A 16,656-nucleotide genomic window follows, 5' to 3' on the forward strand; every position below is an offset into this window, starting at 1 on the left:
GCCTTTCTTAGGTCTGCCTGTCTGCCTTTTATATTCAATAAATGCTGGGTGCACCCCCCCCCCCCCCCCATATTCCCCGAATAGGCCTCATGGTTCATTGCCCTAGTATACATCTTTATGTACTCTATAATACAATATTTCCTGAAAAAATAAAAATTTATTTCACACTCACTTCTTATTACTTCATTTAATACCCTAGATTCCTTCTCTGCTTTTCAACTTGTGCAATTGTCTACCCACATTATTCAACTCATAGTAGGTACTATGTCTACACCTAATGATCACATCCCACTACTGTCTGACTCATCACTCCATCAGAGTATTTGCTACACCGACTTTACTTAATTAAGCATCATAATTAACTCCAATCTGGCTTGCTTTCTCCTTCATTACTCCTGCCTCCTCCTTATGTATACTCATAAAATCATCATAGTTCTCAGAACCGTCACAATAAACAACAATGTGTGCATAATTCCCGATGTACATGTACCTTCCCCCTACAACACTTGGCAGTTCATACCTCTCGACTGGCTTCTAGTTGGTAGTTTTATTGTTTGTGTACTCGTGTATCTTTGTCTATATGTGATGTGTGTTTGTGGAACCTGATTCTTGAGCCTACTTATATAAAATAAGTTATAGGTTATTGGAATCAGCATAAAATGAGGACCTCTGCGATAGAAGTAGATGAATATGGAAAGAAGGGGAAAAAAAGGCAGGTACTCAAAAGAGAAGTAAGAAAGGAAAAATAGAAATGGTTGCTAAGATTGAAGAAGAGAAAGAAGATAGCCCCAAAGACAGAAAACCCTTCCCACCCCCCCTTACCCAGGATGCCTACGTCACCGGTACTTGAGTGAGGAGCCAGAGGAGGTATTATGTCAAAAGGTCTCCTACAGAACAGACTTTCTCATGTTCGCATTTGAAGCCCCGACGAAAATCTTAGCAACCCCTATTGAACGGCAAATGGTGAAGAATCATTCACACTTGTCTGCGAAGGTTGTCTGGAAGGTGTGGTGTGTGTGTTCTGTGTTAGCCATGATTTATTAGTTAGTGTGAATCATGCTTTAATCTACAATACCCACCCCTTCCAAAACCAATACAAACCCTCCCCTCTACATCACATCTCATAAAAGGTATAAAATGTTCTACAAAAATAGAAAATTATACAGTGCAATCAAATAGTTGTTTAGTTAATTACTTTACACTATATTTTATACACACATAAAATACGCTGTTCAGTATATGTCTTCTAGACATCACTCAGTTTAAACATTACTTGATTTTATACCTTTCACTCAAATAATATTTTGTTTGCTACATACATTTCATGTCTTAGAGATCACTGTTCATCTGTGATTCTCTTAAATTGGTCCTAAATTGTCATCATATTCGGTCACCTAATTACTAACATTATAGTATAGTTTAAGAATTCAAGAATAGCTTATAGAATAGTTTAAGAAGTGAAGGGGATTCCGTGCAGGAAAACTAAGTTTGAAGAAACACCGAGAACAACGAGGGATCTGACGGTCGTCCCTCCGCCGGTTAATACAGAACAGTAATGTTCGAGGGGGATAGATGACTCCGCTCGGGTCCCATGGATATGATATTGACTTCATTTGAACAAGTGCAGACCAGTACCTCTCATGAAATTTTGTTTGAAAGTCTCCCCACTGCAAAACAATTACCACTTTCCTAGGTAACACAAGATTAGGTGACGATACATTTTTTTCTACTTTGTTTTGGATAAGCTTGAATTCTTTCCACATGTCATCTATAACCTTGCTAGTATCATTAAGTTTGGAGGAGGCAATAGTCTAAACATTGTCAGAGGTTATACTCTCGGTAACTTTTCAATCTATAATTTGTTCAAATGTTTCCTCCAAACTACATACATTTATAATATCAAAGTAAGATGTATTCTCTTTGACGCATTTACCGACATTATCCACTCGAGTACTGAGACCTGTAATTTGTGATTGAATAATCGGTATTAATTCCTTAGGCTGATCTATACTCTGTTTCAAGGTAATCATCCCCTGTCTTACATTATTTTATTCACTATTGTACACGTCTAACAAAGATTCTAAGTTTTCAGTAGGTTCTGCTTCTACATTATTACATTTCGCATCGAATTCAGTTTTTAAAGCATCCATGCCTTCACATAGATTACTAGATTCTTTGCTTTGAGCGTCTCTGACATTTATTGAACCTATATTCAACGTTTGAATTTGTAGAGTTTCATTCTGAGCCTTTAATTGAGAGTTTATTAAGTCTAGTTCTTTATTTAGAATCTCATGTCGAGCCTTTAATTTAGAATTTATCGAGTTTATTAAGTCTAGGTGTTTTTTAATTCACATCTAAAGCTGCACTCTGAACATTGAAATGTGCACTTAAAGCTTCACTCTGGGCTATGAAGTGAGTGTCTAATTTAGCATTTCAAGTTTTGATCAGATTTACTAAATCATACCAGTCAAGCCCTTCTTTAGTAATTCTCATAGCCATGGCTGATTCTGACTTCTCTCCAACTTGTTGTATACTGTCAGTAGGCTTTAGCTCTTGTGAGCCTTTAATACTAATTATAATTATACCAACTACACAATCAAAATTCACCCCACAGTATTTTGTAACCTTTCTTACTAGAGTAATAAAGTTTCTATTTCACGCTCACCCGGCGTAGAATTCTAGCTGCGTTGGTGAGCGGATGCATAATCATCGCTGGTGAACAGCACTGGCACCGGCGGCTTCAAATGTTGTTTTCGGCGTCAGTGAGTGTATGTGGAATCAGAACCGGTGATCAGCGACTGGCACCGGCGTCATCGGCCTTAGGCTGGTTTCCATGTCTGCGTCCCCGCGATGTGGGTGAGAGCCACTTACTCCCCACACCGAATCTTCTTTGATGAATAATTCTCGTTGTATTTCTTCTTAGTCTAATATGTCGGAATCTTCTCTCTTTTCTTTTAGCATAATTTCTTTCTTATGTCTTCGCTTTTATTGCATTTATTACTTTTCACCATTTGAACTTTTAGGTCGAATGCAATTCCGTGAAACAGTTCTCTTGTCTGGTCGCCACGTTCTAACACTGTGCGACGGTAAGAAGTAGTGTGACTTTGGATTGCAACTAAAATCCATACCCTTTTCTCAGTTGACTCACTTTATATGCACAACTGATCTTCTTCTCTGGATAGCCGGCCACGTCGATCTCCAAAACCTCCTTCTCTGAAGAATAATGCTGGTTACAGGAATTTCTCTCTCTCTCTCTCTCTCTCTCTCTCTCTCTCTCTCTCTCTCTCTCTCTCTCCTCTTGAAATAAGTGGGTACTCGCAGAATACTTTTAGTTTAGCCTTGGTATATTTCAACTTCCACAAAGAACAAATTCACCACTTCTCACATAAATGTTTGAATGTTTCAAGCCAACTGATTCGTCTAGCATTAGATTGGATTAAATACATTTTTTTAGCATAGTTTTGGCAACCACATAATTATGAACATGTCTTACTTCTAGCAAGTCCAACACATGAAGTACAATTTACTGTCTATAATCAGGTGTTCATTTTTCTTTAACAATAATCAAAGACTCTAAAACAGCAAGGAGTACTACATGATTACTTCTTGCTCTTACAACACTGCTTCCGTGGCGCGTGTGGCAAACCCTTGTCAACGCTGTTTGACCATCGCTGCTCGTGACTCCTTTCCATTCTGCACACACAAACGTGTTGTGCAGTATGTATGTTCTCTCACACTTATTTTTAAAATATTGTGTGTTTGAGACGGTAGAAGGACAAGTAGTTCTGCAATTTATGCGGAAATTCTCGAGGCACTACGAAGAGCTTGGCATGAGTGTACTTGAAGGCAGTGACCACCTGGTATATAAATTTTAAGATGGCTGTACTTTTATTTATTTACACAAATTATTGTTTTATATGTTTCATACAGTCTTTCCCAGTAGGAATGGTAAATATTCAGGCATAGGACAGGGATCGCCATTCAGAGCAAAAAAGTCTAATAAACATGGTTTCTAAAATACATACATTAAAAGCTACGAGCACTTCATCGTCTTCACCATTGTGAAACATATCACTTCTACTGAACAAGTGCTCATAGTTCTTAAAGGCATGCATTTTAGAACTCACTTTTACTAGACAACTTGTTGTTTTGATCCATACTATTTTCTCTTACAATATGAAATTCAAAGAGCCTGCAGTAGAAGAGATTTGTTTCGTAGTATCGAAGTGCTTATAGCTCTTAAGACATACATTTTATTGCCTGTGTTTACTAGACTTCTTTGCTGTGAACAATCATTCCTGTTGTATTCCAACTATTGACCATGCCCTCTGGGACACCCTGTGTAGTCACTTTAATAAACATTATGGTTAAGGAACTAACAAACAAGGAGTAATACAGCTCAGTGGCATCACATATGATCAGTAAGTACTTGCCAATGTTCACGGAAACTTCGTTGATTTCCATGAATTTTGTATCTCCTGCAGTTTTGCATAATTACATAGTTTTCTAGGCTGACAGAAATTGCAGCAAACAGAAATTATGTACCATGTTAGAGATAAAAGAGATAGGACTCTGTTTTCATGGTTTTATTTTTGCCCAGAAGCCACAGATCATAAGAACTAATGCGTGCTGTTGCAACATTGGCACAATGCTGCCATTGGTCTGCTTAGTAGTAAAAGTAACTACTTTGGTATGCTTAGGGACCTGAAAAATTTGCATTTTGTGATAAATACAAATATAGTTGCAAATTATGCTTCAGAATATGAAATGCAAGATTACGTAATAAATGCTATTACTGAGTGAAATGTATCCAGATGAAATATTTTATCAGAGATAATTCAGAATAGTTATATTTTTGTGTATAATTATCAAAATGTAATGAATTTTTGGTTGCTGTTATTGCATATCATCTGGCGAAACCCACAAGGGTATGGACACAATGATGTATCAGTCTGCTCAATGCACTGTTAACATGTCAATTATGGGTGGTTGAATGGTCTCTATACAAGCCGTGTAATGTAGTGTAGGACTCATCTGTGACGTGTAATATCTTTGAATAAAAAAGTATATATATTTGTTTGCTGGCTAAAGATTAAAAGTGGGTATAATCACACATTCACATGCAACACAGCTTCCAGAATATGAAAACTAAATTTTGGAAACCATTTTTCACTGATTCTCTTCTTATCGCTCTGCAGCATTAATTAGTGCGACTGTATCAAGCAGTGCACCACTAGTGGTGTATTTGAAAATTATGGGATTGTTTTTCCGACTCGTCTGCATTAACCTATATTTTTCTACAGTAGAATAAATTGCCACTCATCACATCAACTATAAATTTTCCCTAAATCATCTTGTATTCTCCTACAGTCTGCACTGTAGAGACCGGAAAAAAACCCTGTCATTGTATTTCAACCACACAGGAAGCCTCCCCTAAAATGTGAATAGGGCTATTTTCAATTTTACTTCTGCGCTAAGTATTTTGTCATTTCCGCTTGTAGCATTGTTTTGTATGGGTCGGACAGCTGTAGGTGGCTATAAACGGGTTGAAATCAGCATTTTGCTGATTTTGTAATTATAGAGTGGATGTGAAAAGAGAAATGTTGAGAAATACATAAATGAGACAACAACAGTGTTTACTAGTGAGTAAATGCTGCTGATTCTCAACATGATCAACTGGTGGAAGCTATACATAGCCAAAACAGGAAAGTAAGAAAAGCTTATTTCAGAAAAAAACTTCTTTCTGTTAATAGTCAGTTTCCTCACACAAAGGCATTGTCGTAAGGCACATAACATGACAACCTTTTAAATTTATGTGTCTAATTTTTTAAGTGAATAAGTAAATTATAAATGAAATTTGCCAAAAATAGATGAGTATTTCATTAAAAATAATGCTAATTTTCCAAAAAAAGCTACACTTTCAGGTCCCTAGGAATAATGTGCCAAAGTGCATGATGAAAGTGTGTGGACAAGACAGATGTCTCTTGGCAACCGGTAGTTATTGGGGGTCTTATGCAGGTGCAATGTTGGTCTGGGTGTGTTTTTCCTGTCATAGGTTTGGACAATAAGTTTTGACTAAAATAGATAAAGGTGATTATGAAACTGATTTAGACATCAGTGTGTTTCCCAATCTGTGTTAAGAGTTTGAAACTTAGGTCAATTAATTGAAGAAAATTGGGTGGATTCACATGATCAACCAGCTCAAAGCTACTGCTTGAACTCATTGGCCATATTTCATATTAATTAGAGCAACTGTTATGCGAATAATCAATTCACAAAAAAATCCAACCAAATTATTCGCCATGTTTCATGAATAAGACCATGTTCTGCTTTAAGTATATGAGAAATTAGTGGGAAGTCTTTCATAGATATTGGACACACTTTCCGGGAGGTAAAATGCTGTAGTAATAGCAAAACAGTGATCTGTATACTTTTAGTTACATGCTTATTGTCTTAGCAATCAACAATAGCGTAAATGCAGAGGTTTAACCACAAGTTTGGTCTTGGCTGTTTATTGAAAATTTTCTGTTTTCCCGCTCTGTTGCAGTGTGAACGAACTACTGATATGAGACCCTCTATTGACTTTTCAGTTATTTCTGTTGGTTAGAAAGAGAACTTAATTTAAAATTTTAAGCTGCCATTGGTTGCCAGTCTTGATTTATCAGCCTTTTATTCTGGCTAATTTCTCACTTCAGGGGATTTAAGTCAGGCATGCGCACCCACTTATTTCTCCTTTCAGTAGATTTAAGTCCGGCGGCATATGCTGACCGCGCGCACACACACACACACACACACACACACACACACACACACACACACACACACAACACAGATTTTTCTTATGTAGGTTAAATCATCGTTTGCCTTGCTTTACAGCTGTTCATCCAGGAAGTGTAATTAGATACAGGGTTTTTAACAGGTCCTGTGGGTGCTTATTCTGTAGGTATTAAAAGAAGGGGGTTTTTCTCGCTCCTGCATGTGGAACATTTTGTTCATTTAATGTTTTATGACATTTACAAGTTGTTTAACTAGGGACAGGAAAATTTCATGGAAACAATAACTAGAAATTAGCAGTTATTAGCAAAATAATGTGAAATCTGTAATGTTTATGACATATTGTGAAATTTGTAACTTTGCAATGTATAAAACAATTATAAAAACAAAGATTGCAAATTTACGAATATTCTTAACTGATAGTTACTGAATGTTAAAACTGCATTTTGGCTTCTAATCTCCTCAAGACTGGGGGTTCGTGAATGGTCTTAAAATAACAGTTCATTTACTGTGCAACGAACATTGATTTGATAAATAAATAGCACCGAAATTAACAAAAAAAAACACAACTTAATTACACAAAAAACACCACTAAATTTGGCAAAAAACACCATATTTGACAAAAAAGCATTGAATTCAGTAAAAAAAAACACTGAAATCAGTAAAAAAACGCCTAATTTCATAGAAACCAACATCGAACATAGTGAAAAAGAAATATCAGCACCAAATTCGCCAAAAAACAATACCGAATTTTTTCATGAAATAAAACAATTTTTTCCTGTCCCTATGTATAAAATTTACACTTTATTTCCTATTTGGAGCTGTAACAGCAATCAGTTTTTTGTAACAGCAGTAAAAAAAAAAGGGGGGGGGATTTCTATAAATCATTTGTGTCAGCGAAGGGATTAGGTATAACTGGCTGAAATTTTGTGGCCAATTAAACCTTTGTGTGAAATTAAAACACATCATAAAATTTCATTTCAATCAAAATTTTCGATATTGAGTATTTCAAACGTGAATATTATTTCCTTAGGTTTTAATTTGAGAGAGAAGACTTGTTTGGCTGTTTCGAGCATACAGTATCATGCGGGAAGGTAAGTTTTGTATTGGCCTGCATATGTTGTTTACATTATGTTCAGATTAATAGTATCTAAGACTTGTTTGAATCATTCTCTTCCATAGCTAATTTATAACAAGAGAGTGAACATTTTCATTCAGTGAATGTTCACTTCATAAAATGTATGTAAAGCATTTTTAATCTAGCCTGCCGGCTGTGTCTGTCATTCTTTCCAGGCTGATCTCACTCAGTGGCAGTCTCTCACTGTGTAGCTGGATAGTAGAGTGAAGACCTCCACTTAACAACACTTGGAATCTCGTGAGACAAGATAAGTTAGAATGCAAATGTTTAGAAGTTGATGAATTTAACACCTTATGCGGAATCACTATCTCTTTGTTCGTAGTCTGAATATTTACATTTGCATGACTTTATGCAGGCCAATGCAGACATAGTCTTTAGTCTCCTAAATATTTTTTGTTGTGAATGCTATATAAAAACTTGAATAATTTAAGCATCTTGTGTAAAAAGACCATAATTTTCAAATGAAATGTTCGGGAACTTTTAACAGGCATAAAAATAATTGGTAAACATTGAGCTTTCAGACTGAGAAGTACCATCTTGCACCGAGGGGGGGGGGGGGGGGGCTGGTTGGCTATCTGTCAAAGCAGTAAAGGAGCTGTAGGTAACTAAAGGTTGTTTCAGAACAACAGAAGTGTTTTTGAACAACTTAATTTTACTTATGAAAGATGACCGCGTATTACTTTCAAAGAGTAATTCAGTTTGTGGTTGCATAGCTCATGAAATATTTGTTTTGGAAATAGTTCTACACTAACATTTTGATTTACTTGTATTTGATTTCTTTTGCTCCTATTTTCAAAGCCGTGACCCCATTCTCAAGTTCTCATTTATTTATACCATCCAAACCATGAGCTGGGATCGGGCTACAACCCTAAAACTTAGGCTGCAGAATTTCTAATTACAAAACACTTCTGTAACAGCTCTCAAAAGCAGAAATAATTTCCAGCTGATAGGATAGGGGCCAGGGAGGGGGCTGTAAAAATATATACCTGTATAATGAAAAATAAGCAGTGAAGAATGAAAGTATATCAGGATTGACATAAGTGAAGAATTAAATACTGAAGGATGACCAAACAAATTATTGTGCACATTGAATGTGTGGAAGGGTACACTCTTCAACTGCTTTGATACCATTCTAATTGTTTCTCTCTTACCCAGGTTTGAAATAACAGTCACTCACTTTTGTCATCTGACCCCACAGTTTCAGGTTTTAATTCTTTTTAAAGTCAAATAATTTGTGGGTAAGGCAAACCAAAGACTGCATTTTATTGGCAGGACACTTAAAAAATGTAATAGATCTATTAAAGAGGCTGCCTACAGTACGCTTGTCCCCCCTCTCTCAGAATATTGCTGCATGGTGTAGGATCCTTGCGAGAAAGGATTGACGGAGTACATTGATAAAGTTAAAAGAAGGATAGCATCTTTTGTATTATCACGAAATAAGGGAGAGAGTCTCACTGAATGATACAGGATTTGGGGTGGATGTCATTAAAACAAAGGCATTTTTCATTGCGGCGGAATCTTCTCACAAAATTTCGATCACCAACTTTCTTCTCCAAATGCGAAAATATTTTGTTGATGCTGACCTACATAGGGAGAAACAATCACCAAAATAAAATAAGGGAAATCAGTGCTCACGCGGAAAGATATAGGTTTTTGTTTTTCCGTGCACTATACGAGATTGGAATAATAGAGAATTGTGAAGGTGGTTCAATTAACACTCTTCCAGGCCCTTAAATGTGATTTGCAGAGTATCCATATAGGAGTAGATGTTTTATCTTCGAAGCTGTAACCAAGTTAAAAAACTTTTTTGCTATCTAGCTACTTGTATAAGTTTATCATTGGAACTTAGTAAAAGTTGGCAAGAGTGCAGTGAAGTTAGTGTGTAGGCCATTTACTTCACAGAACAGGATGGCAGCAGTCCAGCTGAAAATAATGCTTCATGGCTCTTCTTTGAAATTTGAATTTTTTTATACTCTACATATTTCAGTGACTTTTTCTTTGATGATGTACAACAAGAGGAATACTTACATTTGATTCTCAAGAGTCACTTAGGAGCACCAAGTTCAGAAGTACAAAATAAGAAATCTGTAGCTCTTAATCTTAAGATATATAATTTGACAATAGAAAATCCTGCATGTAACGTAACAGTAATATGAGAGAGAAAGTTGCTACTCTCCATACAGAGGAGATGCTGAGTTACAGATACGCACAACAAAAAGATTGTCACAATTATTTGTGACAAGTCTTTAATTTGAAATATTCCTACTAGGAAAATTTTGATAAACACTGTGTTTATCGACTTGTTTCAAGCGTTTTTTATTGGTTATAAGCCAGTGACAGATTTAGATTTATGTGGGAGTATACATCAGAAAATGCAGTAGCCCTTGTGCTTTGTAAAAGATGGATTACAGCTAAAAGCTCGACACTTATGTTTTCAATGCTGATGACACATGTGACAGACTTGGAACAGTATGTATTTTGTTGTTGTCCAAATGACTGCTCATTCCCTCCTTGTGAAGGTGAGTGCGGGGGACTAGAAATAAATATGACGATGAATATCTGTTTTAATTGCAAATTTTAAAATATATATGATGCAGTAGATAATGTCGGAAATTTCTTGAGGCTCTTTGCGGATAATGCTGTTATACAGAGAATTCACAATGATAGAAAATTGTAGCAAATTGCAGGAAGACCTGCAGAGGAGAGACACTTGGTGCAGGGAGTAGCTGTTGAACCTCAACATATACAAATGAAACAAATTGCAAATACACAGACAGGAGGACCTTTTATTATATGATTATGCAATTGCAGAACAATTGCTAGAAGCAGGTACTTTTGTAAAATATCCAGCAGTTTGTGTATGGATTAATTTAAAATGGAATGACAACATAAAATTAATTACGAGTAAGGCAGATGCCAATCTGAGAGAGTCATTGAAACAATCCACAGAAAATGTAGACTATCATCAAAGAAAACAACTTACAAATCTATTCTTTGACCAAAACTTAAATATTGCTCATCAGTATGGGATCTGTACCAAAGAAGTGCAGCACGTTTTGTTAAAGATTCATTTATTAAGTAAGAAAGTTTCATAGAGATGCTCAGCCAACTCTAGTGGCGGACACTGCAAGAGAGACATTCTATATTATGGTATGGTCTCCTGCTAAAAGTACTGAGAGCATATATTGGTAGAGGAGTCAACCAATATATTGTTTACACCTATGTGTATTTCACATGTATTTCACAAAAAGCTCATCAAGATAGAATTAGAGAGATTCAAGCCTACATGGAAGCTTACTAGCAGTTGCTCATCCTGTGAGCCATATGTGACTGGAACAGGAGAAAGGGGCAAGTGACACCAGTACACGAAGTGTTATTCATCACAGACCGTAAGGGGCTTGTGGGGTGTAGATGTAGACGTATATTGTTTTTCATCATGTTAATTTATAGGAACTACATCTTTTCAGACTTTCAAATAAATCTAGCCAAAGAAATTGTTCAGTTAAGTGGTTATTGTTGTGTTTTGATATCTGACATACAAAAATAAATATTAAAGAGAGAAGGTTATCCCAATTTGTAAAATAAAGTCTGCATAGGGCTTCATTCTTCTGTAAGATTGTGGATATTTCTGTAGCTATCACCATAATGTCTGAGACATTATGATTAAATTTATAGAGATATTCTGAAAAGTAATACTGGTGCAAAGTGTGTTTAAATTAAGATTGCAAGAAGTTATAAAATTTGATTATGCAAGAGTGATTAAATTGGTAGTACATTCATGGAAAATGAAGTATGTACTTAGAGGGATAGTAGAATGAATTTAGTGCAAGTAGAACAAAAAAATAAGGAAAACCACAAAAGAGAGAGCTTATGACGTCCCCATTTGACCAATTTTTAATTACTGATCATCAGCCTGGGACCCTTATTTAGATCGAAATAATGGAGGAGATAGTGTTCATGGTGGTTCCGGTGGTTCGTTTAGTCAGCACAGGAGTGCACCTCAGAGACATTGTGCATCAGAAATGTATTGTTGAAATTCCTAGAAAAACATGTTCCAAGTAGAGTTAAGCAATGTATTACTTCATACCACATATATCTCATGAAATTTCAATGATTAAAAATGAGAGAAATTTAAGCTTTTTGAGAGGTTTACTGACAGTTGTTCATTCCAATGAATCAGGAAGGGTTTGTGGTAGTGGTGTACTTGTACTCTCCAGTGTACAATGGTTTGTGTAGTGCAAACGCATATGTAGAAATTGTTTGAAACAATATGAGCAAAGGTTCTGTTACTTACACTTCAGAATGTTGGTTCAGCCAAAAACTGGAAGTAAAGGATATGATCTGCACAGTAAGACTCACAGACACTAATCAATTTGGTTCCCCCATTTAATCTACTTGTAAAATGTGTTTCGGGAATTTGTTAACAAAATATAAGTGCATATAAAATGCTTCTAAATAGTAAAGAAGTAGCAAAATACCACATGGCTCATTGTGAAATTTACCTACTTGTCACTACTTCAATTTTATTACTGAAATAAGTATTCTATTTTGACATGTCTTCAGACAATCTGTGGTATGAACTCTAGAATGAGTGATGTATCTTGTCTAAGGAATACTGGTCAATTTTTCGTTAGTGCTCGTTTCAGTTCAGTGCTGTTTGCAGAATGTGTACAGTACAACAAGACAAACTGCAGACGTAACATCGAAAGTCATGAAACATTGTCATTATTTGCAATGAATACAATCTTTTTAAATAACTGTTGTCCTGCCTTGGACCGTAAAAACTGATATATGGTCAACTTCCTAAGATTACTCTTATGATGATTGAATTGACGAGTTGTATGTACACATTCAGTTGCTGTATGCCAAAGGAAGTTCTCTCTCTCTCTCTCTCTCTCTCTCTCTGTCTGTCTGTCTGTGTGTGTGTGTGTGTGTGTGTGTCAAAAAAGCAAGGGGCATGAGTTACCATGGGTCGGTTATGGTCATTGGTCTCTTGCATGATGTAAAGAATTGGAACAGCCAAGTCAGAAAGAGCTTGCATTTAATTCTCTGATTATGTTAGTCATGTATGGTGATGAAATAAGTTCTTGTTTATTTAGGCAATAACTGGTTATTTCATCATGATAAAATCACATTTAATAAATATTTGGTACGCTGTTTCAGGCATAAAACAGGATTAAAGGAACTAGAAGTTCTGAGGCGTCTGAATGATGCAGATCCCGATGACAAATTCCACTGTTTGAGGCTATTCAGACATTTTTTTCACAAAAACCATTTGTGCATGGTGTTTGAACCTTTGAGTATGAACTTGAGAGAGGTGAGCTTCATATTACAGTTTAAACAAACACTGTACTGTGCAGTTACATGTTGTCTGCTCATATTTTGTATGTGCTGCTGTAAATATGGAAACTACAAAAATTTGTTAACAAATTTTCACAGGTTTTGAAGAAATATGGGAAAGATGTTGGGCTTCATGTAAAAGCAGTTCGTTCTTATAGCCAGCAGCTATTTTTAGCCCTGAAACTTTTAAAGAAGGCAAACATTCTCCATGCAGATATTAAACCTGACAATATCTTAGTAAGTAACAGAACAATCAGTTGAAGCGTGTTATATTGTGTGTAAAATTATGTTACAGTAAAGGTAATCATCTCTTCTTTGTTTTCCAGGTTAGTGAGAGTAAACTGGTATTAAAATTGTGTGACTTTGGATCTGCTTCACATGTGGCTGAAAATGAAATTACACCTTACTTAGTAAGCAGGTTCTACCGAGCACCTGAAATAAGTAAGTTCTTATTCTCAAGATTTTGGACCAATATGCTTTCAATTTAATATTGTTGAAAATTTTTGCTTTTTCTAGTTCTAGGCATTCCATATGATTTTGGGATTGATATGTGGTCAGCTGGTTGCACCATATATGAACTGTATACAGGAAAAATCATGTTTGCTGGAAAAACAAATAACCAGGTATGAAATATTTTGACAATAAAATCAATGTTGAACATGTTACTACTTCTTATTGTAATGAAAATTAAAGTGGCTTTAGTGCTTTTCGTGTTGTACACATTTCACACTGAAAAATTTACCTGACATGTAGCATTGTGCATGTCTTTATTGTGCATGTCTTTAGAGAAAGGAACTGCCCAATGCAAATAATGGTAGTTGACCAGGAATATCATTATTTGATAAGATATCTAATGTGTGTGTGTGTGTGTGTGTGTGTGTGTGTGTGTGTGTTGGAGGGTAATTTTTTTGTCACTCATAATTTTAGTCAAAACAAAACACCTGGAGTAGAAGATTTTCAGTCAGAACAACTATGATCCTTGAGAGAACGAACTTTGGCAAAATTGTGCTATTAGAATATAAGATGCAGGTGGAATATCCTCATACTTCAGAATAATATTTTAATCCCAGTACCACAGAAGGTGTGCTGACAGGTTTGTTACCAAACCATCAGTTAGATAAATCATCATTGCAAAATACTAACACAAATTACAGAAGAAACGTGGAATGCAAGTTACAAGCGAACTTGGGTGGAGATTGTTTTTGTTACAGATAACATATGAACACATGAAGCAGTACTGACACTGTACTACTGACCCTATGAGTTATCTTTGAAGAAAGACGAATCTGCATTTATAGTTTTTGTAGATTGACAATGAAGCATATTCCAACTATCTCCTGACTTGATCGACATGTTGTGCGATCACAATTGAGGCTCCATTGACTGAATGACTGAAGCAAAATAACCATAAAGCATATTCCAAATAACACATGCCTTCACCTTCTTTTGATACAGCCAGCAGTCACAATTCAGGCCCCTGTGACCAAAAGAGTGAAGGGGAAAAAAAAGTCTATTCCAATTTGTACACACCGCTTGACTTTGTGTTGGAATTCCAGCACAGTGCCATGCAGTTGGAATGGAAAGATCTGTGTGAAGCAGGGAGAAAGATCAGTGATAAATGAGTGTGTATGGAAAGCACTGCAGACTACTGCATAATGGACAACAAAGTGTGTTCACATCAAATGGTAATTGTGGTGGATGTTCATAGATTGCTTGGAGAAAGTAATTCATCTGTTGAATTTCCTATTTCTCCCTTTCACGCCCGTCAGTGAAAGAATTCTTTCGATCTTTCTTTCTCCAATAAAAATTCTTTTTAATGAATCTAAGAGAACTTAATTTTTTCCCTTAAATAAGGGTTTGGCGTTATCTCACTTACACAGAAGGATTGACAGATTTGTAATGTCCAACTTTATATAGTATTTATTAATCACAGGCTATTGTGTGCTGGACATTAAAGTGTAGTTTAGATTGAACTCAGCAGGGATTCACTTTTAAGCTACGTGTGAAATTACCAATGAGTGTTGTTTAAAGAAAGGGCAAAAAATAAAACAACACACATTTTATGTAAATATTTGTTTATTGGAATATTGACACAGAAGGAGCGTGATAGGAAAATTGCAGAATATGCCTTAAATAATGTCTCTCGTTCTATGAAAAAATAGTGAGACTAGTTTGCTTTTTTCTTCCAACTGACAAGTGTGTCACTTCAGCTGATTGATGCTGCAATAACTGACTGAAATAATAAAAAGTAGCTACTTATTCCATCAAATCTTTATGCAGCTAGTGAAATATGTATTTCAACATCGTCCTCAGTGTCACCATCTGCACCATAATTTACTTTAGCGTGTTTCTTCGCAATAGACTCTCACATCCAACTAGGGTTGAAAAGTCAAGCTGTTGTCAAGGGAAACAGTCCTGAAATACATCTGTCAGACTTTCTGTTCTTCTTTACAAAAATGTTCTCAAAGCAGAATTGTCTGTCATTATTGTCTATCTCTCAATGAATGAAATTCAGTCCAGCATAACAGCCATTTTGTATTTTGCTTACACACATTGAATTATGTCCAGTTTGGAAGTGCAGGTGACTTCTGCAGTTACGGTAACAGCAAAAACAGTACATTAGCATTCCCGATAAAGCAATAATATAAACAATCTTTTTGCGGGAACTGCTGTTGAATCTCAAGTGCATGGTAGTACTTACACGTTCTTAGATCACTTGATTTTATGCCACCCATTGTTAATGGCAGCGCCTTTTTATTTTCATCAGTATTATACATAACAGTACTGTCAATTTTGCCTCAGTCGTAAATTCCCTTTATGACAATAGTAGTTTCCTGAAGCAACTACATTTAGTAGTCATGGGTGACTGGAATTAGACAGTAGGAAAAGGAAAAGAAGGAAACGCAGTAGGTGAATATGGATTGGGGCTAAGAAATGAAAGAGGAACCCGCCTGGTAGAATTTTGCACAGAGCATAACTTCATAATAGCTAACACATAGTTCAAGAATCATGAAAGAAGGTTGTATACATGGAAGAACCCTGGAGATACTAAAAAGTTTCAGATAGATTATATAATGGTAAGACAGATATTTAGGAACAAGATTTTAAATTGTAAGACATTTCCAGGGGCAGATGTGGATTCTGTCCACAATCTATTGGTTATGAACTGTAGATTAATACTTAAGAAACTGCAAAAAGGTGGGAATTTAAGAAGATGGGACCGGGATGAACTGAAAGAACCAGAAGTTGCACAGTGTTTCAGGGATAGCATAAGGGAACAATTGACAGGAATGGGGGAAAGAAATACAGTAGAAGAAGAATGGGTAGCTTTGAGGAATGAAATAGTGAAGGCAGCAGAGGATGAAGTCGGTAAAAAGACGAGGACTAGTAGAAATCCTTGGGTA

The 16,656-nt window shown here is 35.9% G+C and overlaps 1 protein-coding gene across 2 annotated transcripts in view; it reads left to right on the forward strand.

Annotated features, from left to right (window-relative positions):
- Window positions 1-16,656, forward strand: part of LOC126365768 (serine/threonine-protein kinase PRP4 homolog) — a 266,407-nt gene that overhangs the window by 89,656 nt on the left and 160,095 nt on the right. For both annotated transcript variants that reach the window (XM_050008287.1, XM_050008286.1), the window contains exons 11-14: window positions 13,076-13,229; window positions 13,352-13,489; window positions 13,579-13,693; window positions 13,769-13,875. In XM_050008287.1, the coding sequence (XP_049864244.1) occupies window positions 13,076-13,229; window positions 13,352-13,489; window positions 13,579-13,693; window positions 13,769-13,875 (514 nt within the window). The remainder of the gene's footprint in view (window positions 1-13,075; window positions 13,230-13,351; window positions 13,490-13,578; window positions 13,694-13,768; window positions 13,876-16,656) is intronic.

This window comes from Schistocerca gregaria, chromosome 4 (assembly GCF_023897955.1).
Source record: "Schistocerca gregaria isolate iqSchGreg1 chromosome 4, iqSchGreg1.2, whole genome shotgun sequence".
NCBI lineage: Eukaryota > Metazoa > Arthropoda > Insecta > Orthoptera > Acrididae > Schistocerca > Schistocerca gregaria.